Raw genomic sequence first — 15,608 nt, 5'->3', positions numbered from 1 at the left:
ATTAGTGCATGTGGCAGGGGGTCAATACATGTTAGCAACACAGAGGGACCATATGGATAGAAAGCCAGTAGTAAACTGTATGTCCATTTCCAACGTCTGTTGACCTTATTCCAACAGAAAAAGTGCATTAAGATCAATACTGCCATTGTCAGTCAGATTACTCCCAGTAGTCTGGAAGAGTAAGCACTGCCCTATGTCATTCTGCAGTATAGCCTTTCGATGATAGAAAAGATCACTGAGCCAGAAAGGAAAATCTCCAAAAGGTCCTAGACTATAAACCATACCGATATATAACCTCCGCATATTTCATAACCTCGACAGATATCATAGATTCCGTACAATGTTATCGGTCGCCACCGAGCCAGAGTGGGGGTGACACATTGACTTGTAGCGTAGGTAACGTTCAAGATAGTTGAATGACCTGAATGACATAGCGGCCATAGATCATGGTGCAGCACTATGGCCTACATTTAGATTACGTCCCTCATAAGAAAGGCGAAGGTGTTGTTCGGGTCCATCATCGAATTCGTCTCTGAGAACCCTTCACTACTTGGTGATTCCTCTTCATGTTCGATCGGCATAACCCACTGCGCAACTTGTAGGCTAAGTATATGACCCTGCCGATTAAATTTGCAAAGTTTAGCACCTTTGCAGGTATCCTTCTGACAAAGGTGACCAAGGTAACATTTAATCGAACGACAGCCGGCGCCCCTTAGGCAGATGTGCTGTCGCATGATATACATCAAAACAGTGAGACACGCCGGTTCAATTGGACTGTGGTCAAACTCGCAACTCAGGTTCCCACATTCCCCTCCAAGGTGGTATTTGTTGCAGAGTTTGTGCCGTTTGGCACGTTGGCAATACACCTCCCATTCTTCTTGAGATGGCATGGGACAGTAGGTGTCAATCCGCTCCCCATCCTTGTTGATTGCGATAAATTCCTGGGATTTTGAGTTCACCCTGGGAAGAAACCGGGCATAGTACCCTTGTTCCCGGGGTTTGATGGTAAAACTCACCGGTTGAGTCGGAGTATCATATAGTGATTTCGGGAACTGTTGGTTGGGCATTATATGGAGCTTTGTGCAGTCCTTGCCAAATCGGCAGATACCCTACTTACTCAGTTAGATGGCGTTCGCTAGATCATTTTACTAAGGTACCTTTTGGAAATGCCTGCAAATTGGTCTAGTAGCAGGAGTCACATTGTTTCCACCCACAGGCGGCGGCGACGTGGAGGTAGATGCGAATACGGCAGAGATCTCCTTCACTGGTAGGTCCAGCTTGTCATACTCAGGGTGGAAGGAGGCGGCTTTGATTAGGGTGATACGATCAGCCTTGCCACGGTATGGGGTCAGTAAGGACAGATAGCCAGCATCGTGACAGCCAGCGAAGAAAATGTGCTTGCATTGGTTATTGTCCGCAAACAAGCGAAACATTTCTGAATAATGTGAGTGTACTGGTACACGGGTAGTTAAGCTTGATCCTACCTCTGATCTTATAGTCGGCACCTTCCTTCTTGTCGCCGGCGTCAACATAATCGAACAAATCCTGAGAACGAGTAAAGCTGGATGCAAACGGTGAGAGGGACCGCGCCTCATTGCCAACTAGACCGGCGCGGGCCAAGGCTTTCGAAAGTCCTAGAATGTTGCTGTAAATGCGAACCATAATTCGACATTGATCTGCTTGGCTTCCAAGTTGGTCACTAAGAAGCTCTTTGATAGAATCATTCAGAAGTTGAGCTGCTTTCGTCCCTCCTTCTGTCCCTTCTCTCATCAGGTGTTCCTTGAACTGGTTTCATTAGTACTAGTAGTCACCATCGCGGCTAGGGTATAGCTAACAAGGTAGCCATCACCATCCACCAATACCAGCACGAATGGATTACGCTCCTAATTTCAATTAGAGCTTGTCTCTGTGTATGTAGTACTTCTTATGTCTGTTAATGCAAAGGATTACCTACTTGTCCTCTAGCTAGTTTCTTATACTTCTCTCGAGCTTCTTTCTCCTCCTCATAGTCGCTTTTCAGTCGGTTGTAGTTATCCAATAAAAGATGAAATTGTTGCAAGAGGCTCTGGAGATTCTCATGGTGCTGCTGGTTTTCACGCAAGACATGACCTAGATGATCATCAAGGGCCTGGATCTCGGCGTCACCAAGCATGTTGTTCTCTGTGATCTAAGATGGAGGAAATGAACAAAGCTGATAAGCAACCATATGCGGCTGCACTCAAGGTGGGAATCACTACAGCCCACAACCATACAAAACTGTGCCAATGCAGGAAATACGAGGTATCTGACGACGGGGAGAGATGTGGATGGGAGAAGCCACTCAATAACAATGGAGAACTAGTTCTTTGTAGGTTGATGCCCAGTTGCCTGAGGCGGTAAGCGGTGAATCGCGGCCCAGTTGTCAATGTGGGGTTGACAGTCACGTTAAGTTTTTGTTGGCCTCAGGCAGATAGGCGGACGCCTCGGCTGAATCCGTCCAATCGCCCAAGCCTCAACGGCATCTCCATTTATTCCATGCAGGCTCTCATCTTGCTTCAGTTGCCATATATTCAATAATCTATCATTTTACGTTCAGATCAATTCAATTTTTTAAAACGCGTGAATGAAACACAATGAACAAGTCACGGAGTCCTGGTGCTACAGTTGTAAGGCGTGCAAAAGTGAGCCTTGATTCACCCATGAGAGATCTAGACCTAGCATTACTCAGGAATCAACGAAAATGCTTATCGTCAAATTCATCTACCTAGGCTTGCACTACCTGCAGACGTAAAAAAACAAAATGTGATGGCAGGCGCCCCATTTGTTCACCATGCAAAGCATTCAATCTGCCCTGTGCCTTCCAGGATGTTTTGAGGCAATCCAGTCGAACTAGCCGGTGAGTTCGAAAGCTACTTTAAGCTCAATGTCTTCTGATCCAATTCCTATCAGAGCATATGTTGAGGAGCTAGAGAAACGCGTTCAGGACATGGAAATGCGGTTACAAGACCGAACTCTAGATGCGTCGAGGCAAGAATCCTTATCAGAAAACAAGAGGAACTCTCCTGTCCAATCTTCGGCAGCCGCTGGCACCAGCACCAGCGCTAATTTTGAACCCAACGCTATCGAGAGTCAGTCCTATCTCACATCACCTTCTAGGTCCCCGCTAGGGGAAGATAATGCTCAGCCAAGTACGGACAGTGAAGCTATCCAGGCTCCCTACGTCATCAACGCCGAGGGAACAAAGATGCGATTTTTCGGTAAGCATAACCCCATGCGTTAACGTGAATTTGGGTTGACCTCATCTAAGGAGCATCTTCTGGGTTCTCAATGACTTCACCCCAAACCCTAAATGGGCTAGAAGGCGAAAAACGATCTGGAGCGTGGATGGCCACTAGTCAAAAAACAGCCCCTAGGTGGCAATTGTCCAGTTGGTATCCTCGCATTCTGCAGGGCGATCCTGGGCAGCGTGCTTTCCAGCAATTGCCTCCCAGACCAATCACACTACAGCTCGTAAGCGAGTACTTTGGTAGCTTCAATAGAGCAATCCCGCTGTTCGATGAATCTACGTTTACGAGATTAGTGGATAAACAGTTCGGTTGGAGTCCCGATGAAAGTCCCTCGTGGTGGGCATCCCTGAATGTTGTGCTTGCATCTGCCTACAGGGAAAGGGCACAAAGGTTACCTGATGGAAGTGAAGAATGGCAGAAGTCAATGGGACACATCAGGAATGCTCTAAACGTGATTGTAGAATTTTTCATGCGTGCTGCGGACTTACTTGCTGTCCAAGCAATGTTGGGACTCGCACTTCTCTTCCAAAATACACCAAATCCTCAGCCGCTCTTCATGTTTGCGGCAGCGGCAATGCGGCTTTCACAGTCTATTGGGCTACATCGCAATCAGACATTGGGACTATCTCAATCGCAGATTGAGGAGCGGCGGAGAACATTTTGGATTGCATTCATCCTCGATGCGGAAATCTCTCATCGAACCGGGCGGCCACCGGTGCAGGATGTGAACGATTTCGACACCCCACTACCTTCCAACAAGCCTCAAGACGGACTAGGAATTGTAAATGTTTGTGGTGCCCACCTTGACTACTTCCACCTGTTGGCACAGTTTTCGTTGATCCAACGACGCCTGTACGACCGTCTTTATATCACCAACGTCAAGACGAAGACCGCCCGAGATCTTATCCGAGACTTAAACACTAGTGAGCATGATCTTCTCGAATGGCGGACCTCTTTTGAAAAGCATTACGATCCAGAAATGGCGTTCTCGAATACATCTGATTATCATCTTCAGCATGTCCTCAGATTAGACCTCGCCTATCATTGCTGCTATGCCAAGCTTTACCAACTCTGTATTCATGCGCGACGATCAATGGCTCGAGCTGCAAAGGACTTGGAAGATTTCGCAGCTTTGGGTAAGGAAGTAGATGATATGCTTGTGAGGTCTTTGGAATGTGCGAGGTCTGCAGTTCAACTCATAAAACATGGTAGTGTATTTGGGTCCTGCTTCATATGGTATGTGTATCTGAGCTACTCATATATGGTAACTCCAGTCTTGTGCTAACCTTGAAAGGGGTGTCATTTACTTCCCTGCTGCTGCATCAATGACCTTGTTATCGAACTTGCTGGGGAGTAGCTCTCATCAACATTCCGTGGCTGATCTTGCCATGACTCAGGAAACCATAAACTTGCTTTCTAAATTATCATCTGAAGAGCCAGGCACATATGTTGATCACATCCTCGAGGTGTGTACCGATCTAAAAAGTGCAGCCAAGCAGGCCATGAGTCGAGCCGAGCAAAACATCTCCCAGCGATCGATGGGGAATATCAGCAACACTCAGGCTTCTAGAAACAAGACCGGCGATCCGGTAAATGGACTTTCTGGACTGGCTAGTCCAGGTTTAGTTGCACCTTCATCCGGGGATGCGGATCCGACCGGAAGTAGTACTATTTTACAAAACTATGATATGCCCTCGGTGGATCCAACCTTTGACTTGGCCATGAATTTTCAATGGCCTATTGCCCCTTTCTGGAACTGGGATGACATGGTATCTAGCACATCCGATGGTGGAATAGACAATGGACGATTATTGTAGGTGTCTTCAGCATGATTCTCGGAAACGGTCTATCCACGCCTACGCAGACCCTCGACTCTCGGGATGCGGGCATAAAGGATGAGCGATTTACCTTATACAAACGATGACAGTCCCCCAACTATATCTTGGTAGCGATGTAAATAATATAACATGAATCTAATGGTCTAATTCAATACAACAATAGTCGTCATTCCTTGCAACTTCGGGGCCGCTTTCTAATGCCAGCTGATGTTTCTGTCATGGTAGCAATTGGGTACAGAGGGACTGGTCCACCGGGGGGTTACTGCGTCTTCACCAAGTCTGACAATTGGCTTGAGCAAGGTTTGTCGTCCCCACGGCCCTTGATCAAATGTGGTCATCAATGGTGAATCCTCATCCAGGTACCCAGGCCGGCCCTTTTTCCAACCAGCGATGACTTGCAACAGAATTTCAGTAACAAACTGGTCGGGAGTTGAGGGCACAAACCCAAACTTCTCGGCCGTGTTGTGAACCACGTCTAGTGGGTACAGTCCGACTTCCTCTTCCAGTGCTATGTTGTCTGCGGCAACCAAAGAGCTAACAACGTGATAAGAGCCTCCTTTGACTGCCCGGTCACGAATAGCCATCATGGCTGCAAGAGCACCCACTACACCCGTAGTCATGTCTGACACTGGCAGTGGAGGCAAAACGCATTTCTCGTCCGCATATCCCAACGACCTACCCATAACATAGGAAGAACCGGAGGCAGCATCGCCAATTTGCTGCCAGCCTGGGCGCTCAGCAAAGGGGCCGTCCGGACCATAGCAGTTCTCATCCACATAGACAATACCCTTTCCTCTGTTCGCAGCTAATTCTAGCATATCCCGGAGTCCAAGGCCCTTTCTGTCCAAAGACCCATACCGGAATCCCTGAATGAACACGTCCACATCTGCGATAAGCTCTCGAAGACGGGTCATGTCCTCAGGCTTAGTAATGTCCAGGTCGATGGTACGCTTTCCTGCATTCAGGACAAGTTGCAAGAGCTGTCATCATATAAGTAAGCATTCTGGTTTATCCATTTAAGGGAATAAGGCAACTTACATTCAGATCAGGCAGTTTACTACAGTTGACTCGGATGACGTCCGCACCAAAGGAGGCAAGAGTCACACCGATAGTTGGGCCCGCGATAATGCGTACCATCTCCAGCACCTTGATCCCAGCCAGTGGTCTCTGGTCGCCAGGAACCTTGGGTAAGGGCTGCTGGGGTGTAGGAGCTGCATACGTTTCGTGTGTATAGTTCACATATGGATGCCTGGCGAGCTTCTTTCCCATTTCCGTGTTTCGCCATGATTCCGGCTTATAGCATATGCTTCCACAAAGGCCATGGCGTACGTTGTGCATCTCAAGCTCATCCGGACTCCACTGACGGACATGTTTTTGGATGTAGTCGTAACACTCGTTCGGTGTATTGAAGGCGACGTTTGTGTCGATTCCCATTGTTTCCAGAACTCGGTTAGCATTGAGAGAGCCATGAAGTTGATACCATACGTTCGGGTCCTTGGTTTGGTAGATCGCTGTTGTCCTGCTTGCGAGACCTTCGCCGAAGCCTTGTTGAAAGTCACGGTCAAAGAGGGTGCTCAACTTCCCCGACCGCGCTATAGCCGAGATGTCAGATCCATTGATATGCGTGGTCGCCACCGAACCAAGCCATATTCCTGCCTGGTCAGTGTTGACGGTAACACTGCTCTCGGCCACTGGTGTACTATCGCGAAGTTCCAATAATTCGTTCCCTACCACACCACACATTGCATGTAGAGCAGCAGCAACAATAGGTGCTTTGATAGGACCAGGGATCATGGGGTCCGGCTGTCCCTCGAAATGGACGGTATCCCATACTTCTTTGTTTTGGGTAAATCCAGGCGTCTTCGAGGCTATAAACTCGAATACTCGGCGAGTGTCCTCGGGGACGGGGAGAACATTCTTATCGATGAAGGTCCCAGGGCCGTATACATCTGTTCCTGGGGTGGTCTCGTGAGAAAAGGCCATAGTGGATATGTGGTTGGGATGCACGCAACAAGTAAACTGTACAATGGATAATAGTCACAGGTGGCTACCTTCCAAGGGCACGCGTTTCTCACTTTATATCATCCACTAGCACACTAAATTGCCTAGATAACCTTTTGGAAACAACACCCTCGGTGCCGAGGGGGGGGCTCCACTATTGATCCACGGAATAATTCTTGCATTGGGTATGACACTGGACGTGGTGACGCAGCCTGCCGGAACATCTGTCACAGTAAGCCGAGTAACCGTGCGCTCGTTGTCTGCAACATCCGTTCTATTAGTCAAGGAAGTTTCCTGGACCCTCCGAAGCAAAATATTTGTGACGATCAGTTTGACACTATAGATGTGGAACTCCGCGCCTCCGCGGCGCCGGTGCAAGAACCCCGTGGCCCGTGGCACATGTTTGCCGAGAATCATAACTTCAACCAAGCATAGAGCATGATCAGCGGTGGATAATCAATGCGGGGAAATGCTTCATAATAAGCTTCCATTAGTCGAATGAAGCCGCTTAAATCCGGGGGATCCTGGGAAGTCGCCCAAGTAGTGATGGAATATATAGCACGATGCCCGAGCAAGCCCACAGCCGGACGATCCATTACTCACAACAGCTAGAACACCAAGTCATATTGCTCATACCGCACAGATAGCTACATTCACTGAAAGATGCTGCGTGATCCTGAAAATAGACCTGTGAAAGTGGCCAACTGCTCTGGCTACCATGGTCTGTTCATCGACTCTTAGTTAAGCTTCTAGACGCTGACTGCTTGAATAACTAGGCGACCCAGCGTATGAGATGTACCGCCAGGCGACATTGGGCGACGTCGACTTCATCACTGGTGACTACCTTGCCGGTACGCTTCTCAATATCCATCAGAGAGCATTGCCACAGACTAATGTGCGAACAGAAGTCAACTTAGCCAACAATGCCGAGGCCTGGCGTGCAGGCAAACATCCGGGCTACGAGGAAACGGCCTGGCAGGGACTACAGCAAACAATCGACGTGGTTGCGGAAAAGGGTATCCGTGTTGTAATCAACGGGGGTGCTTTAGATCCTAGAGCACTTGCGTTGAAAGTCGAAGCTCTAGTAAGTGGTCACTGCGATCACCAAGCACGAGACCCAACTAAATTGCTCGCTGCAGACAGCTGAGAAAAAGCTTGACATATGTGTGGCTTATGTATCAGGGGATGACCTATACCCTCAAGTCGGGCCTAATATGCCAACCAACAAAGATGAACTGCAGCATTTGGATTCTGGAAACTCCTCCATTGTCCCATCGAGGTTGACATATGCGTTTATGAATACAACCGATGGAAGCCCGATTCCCATGACATCGGCCCATGCATACCTTGGGGCCCGTGGTATCGTCGAAGGCCTGAGGCGAGGCGCACAGATTATCATTTGCGGCCGTGTTGCTGACGCCAGTCCCGTGATAGCAGCGGCCTGGTTCTGGTACGACTGGAGCGAAACGGACTACGATAGACTTGCTGGAGCACTCATTACAGGCCATCTAATTGAATGTTCGGCATACGTCACCGGGGCAAACTTTGCTGGCTTTGATAAATATCCGGTCGAAGATCTCATTGCTCCTGGATTTCCTATTGCCGAGATCGAGAGAGACGGTACCTGCGTCATCACCAAACACCCGGGAACCCAAGGTGTGGTGAACACTGACACAGTAAAATGCCAATTCCTGTATGAGTTGCAGGGTAACGTCTACCTAAATAGTGATGTTAGTGCTCATATTGGTGATGTTATTGTTGAGGATGCTGGCAAGGACAGGTATTGGTTAACAACACCCCGTTTTACACAAGCTCTAACGATAGACAGAGTCCGTGTATCTGGTATCAGAGGGTCACCACCGCCTCCCACTACCAAACTCGCAGTTTTCTATCCTGGAGGTTATGAGGCCCAACTACTTTATAATGCAACCGGATATGCTACTGCTCGGAAGTGGGACCTCCTCGAGAAGCAACTCCGTCATTTCCTCCCTGAAAGTGCCGCAAATGACCTGGAAACACTCGAATTCCAAAGGTAAGCACACTTGAAGCCACAATCCCCGATCAAACATACCTCTGCAAGAACAAGTGCCTGATTGAGTACTAGAATCGGAGTTCCCGACCCAAATCCGTCCTCTCAGCTAAAGAGCACCACATATATGCGCATCTTCATCGCAGCCCGCACAGCACAAGCGGTAACAACCGTCGCAAAGGCAATGCGCCATATCTCACTGAAACACTTCTCCGGTATATATCTCATATCCCATCAAATACAGAAGCAACGCCACTAATAAACAGTCAGGGTTCCACGCATCCCCCGACGCGCGCACCGCCGTCCCACGCCCATTCCTCGCATACTATCCCGCCATAATCAACCAGTCCGACATCAACGAAAAGATCAACATTCTCAACGGCCAATCCAAAACCGCATCTTTCGACATCCCACGCCCAAGCCAATACGAACCCCTGAAGCCGCGCGAGAGCTACGATCCAGTAACACCAACCATATACAACGGTCCTACGAAGGACATTCGTCTCGGCGACATTGCACTGGCTCGGTCCGGCGACAAAGGCGCAAACCTCAACTTTGGCATCTTCGTCTCCAACCCGGCTCATTGGGAGTGGCTCCGGTCATCCATGACCATCTCGCGGATGCGGGACCTCCTCGGCGATGATTGGGATGACTCGTTCTCGATCGAGAGGGTGGAGTTCCCACAGATCCACGCGGTGCATTTCGTCATCTACGGTATTCTGGGCCGCGGAGTCAGTAGCTCCAGCCGGCTAGACGGCTATGGGAAGGGATTTGCGGATTATATCCGGGACAAGGTGGTTTCAGTTCCTGTTCAGTTCGACCTGAACCTATCAACAAAACTATAAGTATGTACAAAGTACGCACATAGAATAAACGCCAGTATCTTCCTTCCACAGTACCATACTTAATCCAAGAATAATAAATACTACCACATACATACCTAAGAATCCTTCTTCCGGCTCTCCGTCACCCCCCTCCTGGCAAGCACCAACTCCTCCCTCTCCCACATCAACTCAACAGCAGCGCCCACAGGCCCCACAAACGCACTCAGCAAGCCCGCCTTCGCAAACAGCCCCAAGCAACCAACCCGCCCATACACACCCTTCTGCGCAGCGGCATACAAACTGCCCGCCCAGATCAGCATCCCAAGCGACCCAATAATATAATCCCATCTCAGGAACGCATGCACACCCTCCCCGACACTCCCCACAGTGCGGACAGGCTCCTCCCACGGAATCGGCACCTCAAACACCTTTCCGGGGTGCAGGGCGTCCACAAACTCCCCGCTAAAGATACCAGGCACGAAAACCGAGCTCAGGGAGATAGTCCAGGAGATGAGGTGCGTGAGCGCTGCGTTCGCGAATGCGAAGGCGTATACCCATCGCAGGGAACTGAGGCTCTTGCGCTCGCTGGCTGGGGTTCTATGTGTGGATGTGAAGGGGGCGAAGACGGCGTAGATGACTGTGAGGAGGATGGAGATGTAGGCGGGCCAGGGTTGCCAGATGGCGATGAAGATCTGTTTCAGGTCGGTTGTGATGTGCTCTGAGATTGGGAGGACCAGGAGCTGCGTGGGGACCATGTAGCCCACGATGAAGACGAGGGGCAGGGCGTTGGTGATGAACCGCGGGATGCGGAGGCTGTCCGGGGTGGGGTTCTTGGCTGTTTGCGAGGTGGCCAGGTGGAAGAAGCAGTAGAGCGGCGCTGCGAAGGCGAAGGTGAGCACTTGGGCTGCTAGGCCGAAGATCATGGGGCTTTTGGTTTTGAAACTGTTAGCTTTGGACTTCGTTGAGTGCAAGGTGGGGGGGGAGTTACAATGCTGCGATTGTCCATGCGTTGCCCTGTCGCCATGCCTCAAGAGTGATGAGCACCCAGGCTGAGCCAAATGTACCAGAGAAGGCGACTGAGTGGAGGAACAGCGTTGGGTTGCTGCCATCTGTTGTTGGCCAGAAGAAGGCCGTTAGGGTGGTCAGGAGGTGGTCGATTGGCTCGATGCCGGTGTATATTGTGCGGAGGGGCTCATTGGTTCCTGGGAGGGTTTTGGATGCGACACATTGCTCGCCTAGTGCGCGGAGGCCGTTTATGTCTGCATAGTAGAAGATGGCGTACAAGGCAAAGAGGCTTAGTGAGGGGAGGAGGACTTTCGCGACGGCCATGTTTGCGCTCTCCGGTTGGCGATGGATCGTGCGTGAAAGAATTGGAAGGAATTGAAACGGGGATCTTCAACGGGCAGATTCCTGGGGTATTTATGCCTCCGATGGATGTTTCATCTACACAATGATCGAGAATGTGAATGCGAGATGGGTAGGCGATCTATTTCCTAGTCGGGTAGCTGTTGCGAAGGATGCGGAGGACTAACCGTCGATCATTGGAGTAGGGCTCGCATCGGTACATGTGGAGTGCTTCTGGGGTTGATACCGAGGTTTCGGGACTTACATATGACCCCGAACCAGCACAGTCTACATACATTCAGGGTTATAGTAATCATAAAATAGCAGGACGAACGGTACATCTCCTTGTGCCGAACACGATAGTAGAGTGCTCCGCAGCCTACAAAGTCCGACATCGAGTAGACCAGCTCACCCCACCGGTAGCCTGAGATATTCCAAAATGCAATTAGACCTACCCCAAGAACGCTACATCGATGGCAATATAGTCAACTATCACGCGTTATACCCGTCCAACGCCGCATAAGCAGCCCGTACATAATCACCCGTTCGCTCATTTCCAAGAATACTCATGCCCATCTTATTCATCGCATAAGTGAAAGTCATTTGACGATCGAGATCCATAAGCGCAAACGACCCTCCCCATCCTCCCCAGAAGGCCACTTTGCCAGATGGCAGCCAGTTTATGGTACCTTGCGCGCCGATGCCGAAACCAAGTCCCCATTCAATATTTAATCCAATAACCAGGTCCTGGCCACTGGCCTGCACCTCGAAGATCTTTGCGATCGTCTCAGGGCTCAAGAAGCGTTTCCCGTCCACGGTGCCATTCTGCGTGATGATGGATAGAATGTCGTTAGCCCCGCGTGCGTTGGTAAAGCCAGCCATGGACCCAATACCACTGCGACGGAAGGCAGGCTCTTTGGGAGCGTTTTGATTAGCAGGATTACCAGTCATAGCGCGATACGTGATACTGTTCGGATCGAGCATGGAAAGGTCCATGGCCTTCGTTCCAGGAACCATTTCTGCGATCCGATCCCATTCTTCTTCCGCCACTGGGAGGTGGAAGTCGGCATTACGGGGAACAGCAAGCTCATCGTGAATAAAGTCGCCCAGCGTTTTCCCCGTGACGCGATGGACTAACTCCCCAATGAGATGTCCCTGGGAGGTAAGGTGATACCCGTGTGCCGTGCCCGGTGTCCACCAGGGTTTCTGTTGAACCAGGTTTTCAGTCGCCTGAGGCACGTTAAACAGGGTGGCCTCGTCGATCGGGGGATCGAAGGATGGCAGGCCAGCAGTGTGGCTCATAAAGTGTCGAACCAATACGCCCTCTTTGCCGTTGACACCGAACTCGGGCCAGTAGTTAATAACTGGGGCATCCGGATCCACCATGCCGCGATCGATCAGAAGCAACATCGCCAGATTCATGACCGTCTTGGTCATGGACCAGACCGAAACAATCGTATTCTCGCTCCATGGCTTTGAACGTGCTATGTCTGCGTAGCCGCCCCATATATCCACGACAGTCTTCCCCTTGACGCTAACGCAGATGGAGGCGCCAAGCTCCTTGTCAGAAGAAATGTTCTGCTGCAAAATATCACGCACGGCTGAAAACGCCGGGTCGCACGTGCCATCGACTTGAGCCATGGTTGTTAATGATGGAATGAGATATTTGAAGATTGGTTGAATACGAGGATAGATGGTGATGTATTGTTTATCTTAAACGAAACCATGGTGCTATTTATGCTTTCTTTGGCCTTGTTAAAGAATTTGGAATTCTGTTGTTGGGGGCTAAAACATCTAGTGCTTATTTGATATAAATTAGGGCAGGCGACGCTTCGAATCAGGGTTGCAACCTGGGGTTCACCTGACACCAACCATTTCACGATCCTGCGATTCGTGTTCACAGTTCTACAAAGCATGGTTGATAGCACTTAATTGTAGTGAATAGCCAACAGTCGATGATTATGGCTCGCCATTCCTCGCAGGTTACGGAGGACATCAAGTTGACCCCACCATGCAGGATGCGGGGTCTCCCGTCGATGCTGGAGATGTTTAGTAATGTTCTTTGCGGTCGACACGGCGATATTGCTATGCAGCGGCAGCGAAGGTGTCATGAGTCGTATATTCTCTGCAGTAACTTCAGGTACGGAGTAATATTGATGGCATCGTCCCATCTGGAGCTGCGTGGTTGGCGATGGTGTTTAACTCGGAAGGTTATCGAACCCATGGATCAATATCGATTGACGAACGTCATTACTCTCACGGCTGCCCTTGTGCACAAAAGAACTTGTACACCACAGAGTCCTGTAAAGTAGAGCCGATCGACTCAAAGATGTCTTTCTTCAGCAGTTCAAGTAGTGGTCTGTCGGAGATTCCCACCGCCCATCCAGAGCATAGCCCGGGGTTCGCATCCGTGAGACCAACGCTGAGCCGACGCTCCACCAATGTCGAGCTCTCACGAATCGAGTCGATTCGTCTGACGCACCAGTCGACCGTCGGATCGACAGCTGGCCCAGCCCCCAGAGATCAATGGCTACCATTTGGCGGCGGAAGAGATTATCCTCCCCTGCTGCCTGACCCCGAGAAATATGTCGTAGAATTCACAGGAGATGACCCCATGGATCCGCATAACTGGCGGATGAGCACCAAGTAGGCAAATGCGACGAGCACTTGCTCGAGGCAATCTTCGGAACTGACTGGATAGGGTTTATTTGTCGTGCATCCTCGCGTATGTCACTTTCGTGTCCTCGTTCGCAAGTGCGATCTTCTCTTCTACACTCGCCGCGACCAGTGAGGAGTTCCACGTGAGTACGGAAGTCATGATATTAGGCGTGACCCTGTATGTTTTAGGCTTCGCGTCCGGTCCTACCTTTTGGGCCCCGGCCTCGGAGCTGAGCAGCCGACGATGGCCCCTTACTGCGGGTGCCTTTGGGGCGAGCATCTTCACCATTGGGACCGCGACCGCGAAAGATGTTCAGACCATCATGTTGACCCGGTTCTTCGCTGGGTTCTTCGCCGCTAGTCCGCTGGCCCTAGTCCCAGCAGTATTCGCCGATATGTACAATAATCGGCATCGCGGCGTGGCCATCGCCATGTTCGCCATGGCGGTGTTCGTTGGGCCATTCGCATCCCCATTCACCGGGGGGTTTATCACCATGAGTTATCTCCACTGGCGATGGACCATGTACCTCGCGGCCATTATGGGTTTCTTCGGATCGGCATTGTTGCTCTGCTTCTTTCGAGAAACCTATGCGCCCATGGTGTTGGTGGGAAAAGCGTCTATACTGCGACGCCAAACTCACAACTGGGGTATTCATGCGAAACAAGATGAGGTCGAGGTTGATTTCAACCAGTTGATCACCGTGAACTTCAGCCGGCCCTTCCGCATGTTGTTCACCGATCCTATTGTGTTGTTGGTGACGTTGTACATGTCGTTCATCTACGGATTGATGTATGCGTTGCTAGGGGCATATCCCATCGTATTCCAGAAGATCCATGGGATGAACTTCGGAGTTGGAAGCCTGCCGTTCATCGCGTTAATCATTGGCGAGTTTGCGGGGGGTGCATACACCCTCCTCAGTCAGCCGGCATATACGAAGAAATTAGTAGCCAATAACGACATCCCCGTGCCGGAATGGCGATTACCTCCCGTGATTGTGGGCGGAATCGCCTTCACAGTAGGCCTCTTTTGGTACGCATCTACTCTGCTGTTGATTTTCTCATGGTTTTGACAGTAGTAGGTTCGGTTGGACCGGCTGGACGAAGAACATCCACTGGATGGCCCCCACGGCATCCGGGGTTCTCGTGGGATTTGGTATCTATTGCATCTTCCTGCAGTGCTTCAACTATCTAATCGACTCGTATCTGCAATTGTAGGCACCCCCTCTTTATCTAACCGCGATAACGCCCTGGAAGCAAGGCTGATAGGACAGTGCCGCTTCGGTCTTCGCCGCCAACACCATCCTCCGGTCCGCCGTCGGGGCGTGTTTTCCGCTCTTTGCACGGCAGATGTTTACCAACCTGGGGGTTCAGTGGGCTGGGACACTGTTGGGCTGTCTGGCGGCTATCATGATCCCGATTCCATTGGGATTTATCATCTGGGGCCCCACATTGCGGCGGAAGAGCAAGTTTGCACCGAGCCCAGCAGTATTCGAGGAAAAGTCGGGGTAGTCGCTGGGGGGGGACTCCAGATGCAAGGGAGAGTGTATCGAAGGAATGTTCTCTGCACAATGTATTTGTTCCGTCCAGTAGACACCGTTGAATTCCATGGCGATAAAAAGTCTAACGGCACGTTCCGGGCTTGCCGTCG

At 50.5% G+C, this 15,608-nt stretch overlaps 6 protein-coding genes across 6 annotated transcripts; 3 read left to right on the top strand and 3 right to left on the bottom strand.

The window, feature by feature from the left end:
* Positions 1-611: 611 nt before the first annotated feature.
* BDV37DRAFT_272837 (transcription factor domain-containing protein) lies at positions 612-5,083 on the top strand (the record flags this gene model as incomplete). Its single annotated transcript, XM_032084953.1, has 6 exons — positions 612-680; positions 717-896; positions 2,748-2,875; positions 2,929-3,236; positions 3,290-4,502; positions 4,561-5,083. The coding sequence occupies 6 exons, from the start codon at positions 612-614 to the stop codon at positions 5,081-5,083; spliced, it is 2,421 nt and encodes an 806-aa protein (XP_031939854.1).
* A 215-nt stretch (positions 5,084-5,298) lies between these two features.
* On the bottom strand, positions 5,299-7,087 carry BDV37DRAFT_284670 (CoA-transferase family III domain-containing protein; the record flags this gene model as incomplete). The annotated part of the gene is made up of 2 exons (XM_032087547.1): positions 5,299-6,084; positions 6,143-7,087. The coding sequence occupies 2 exons, from the start codon at positions 7,085-7,087 to the stop codon at positions 5,299-5,301; spliced, it is 1,731 nt and encodes a 576-aa protein (XP_031939853.1).
* A 681-nt stretch (positions 7,088-7,768) lies between these two features.
* Positions 7,769-9,979, top strand: BDV37DRAFT_295366 (acyclic terpene utilization AtuA family protein; the record flags this gene model as incomplete). Its single annotated transcript, XM_032089859.1, has 6 exons — positions 7,769-7,826; positions 7,882-7,956; positions 8,011-8,189; positions 8,245-9,137; positions 9,210-9,349; positions 9,405-9,979. 6 exons carry the CDS (start codon positions 7,769-7,771, stop codon positions 9,977-9,979), a joined length of 1,920 nt encoding a protein of 639 aa, XP_031939852.1.
* A 95-nt stretch (positions 9,980-10,074) lies between these two features.
* Positions 10,075-11,287, bottom strand: BDV37DRAFT_284668 (uncharacterized protein; the record flags this gene model as incomplete). Its single annotated transcript, XM_032087546.1, has 2 exons — positions 10,075-10,885; positions 10,947-11,287. 2 exons carry the CDS (start codon positions 11,285-11,287, stop codon positions 10,075-10,077), a joined length of 1,152 nt encoding a protein of 383 aa, XP_031939851.1.
* A 475-nt stretch (positions 11,288-11,762) lies between these two features.
* BDV37DRAFT_160291 (serine hydrolase domain-containing protein) lies at positions 11,763-13,218 on the bottom strand. The gene has a single exon (XM_032079151.1). The coding sequence runs from the start codon at positions 12,941-12,943 to the stop codon at positions 11,795-11,797; it is 1,149 nt and encodes a 382-aa protein (XP_031939850.1). The 5' UTR covers positions 12,944-13,218; the 3' UTR covers positions 11,763-11,794.
* Positions 13,219-13,313: 95 nt separating this feature from the next.
* BDV37DRAFT_272832 (MFS transporter) lies at positions 13,314-15,469 on the top strand (the record flags this gene model as incomplete). Its single annotated transcript, XM_032084952.1, has 5 exons — positions 13,314-13,327; positions 13,646-13,948; positions 14,004-14,990; positions 15,040-15,171; positions 15,232-15,469. 5 exons carry the CDS (start codon positions 13,314-13,316, stop codon positions 15,467-15,469), a joined length of 1,674 nt encoding a protein of 557 aa, XP_031939849.1.
* Between the last annotated feature and the right edge of the window lie 139 nt (positions 15,470-15,608).

This window comes from Aspergillus pseudonomiae, assembly GCF_009193645.1.
Source record: "Aspergillus pseudonomiae strain CBS 119388 unplaced genomic scaffold BDV37scaffold_50, whole genome shotgun sequence".
Taxonomy (NCBI): domain Eukaryota; kingdom Fungi; phylum Ascomycota; class Eurotiomycetes; order Eurotiales; family Aspergillaceae; genus Aspergillus; species Aspergillus pseudonomiae.
The sequence above is the reverse complement of the archived record's forward strand: the minus strand, read 5'-3'. Positions and strand labels throughout refer to the sequence as shown.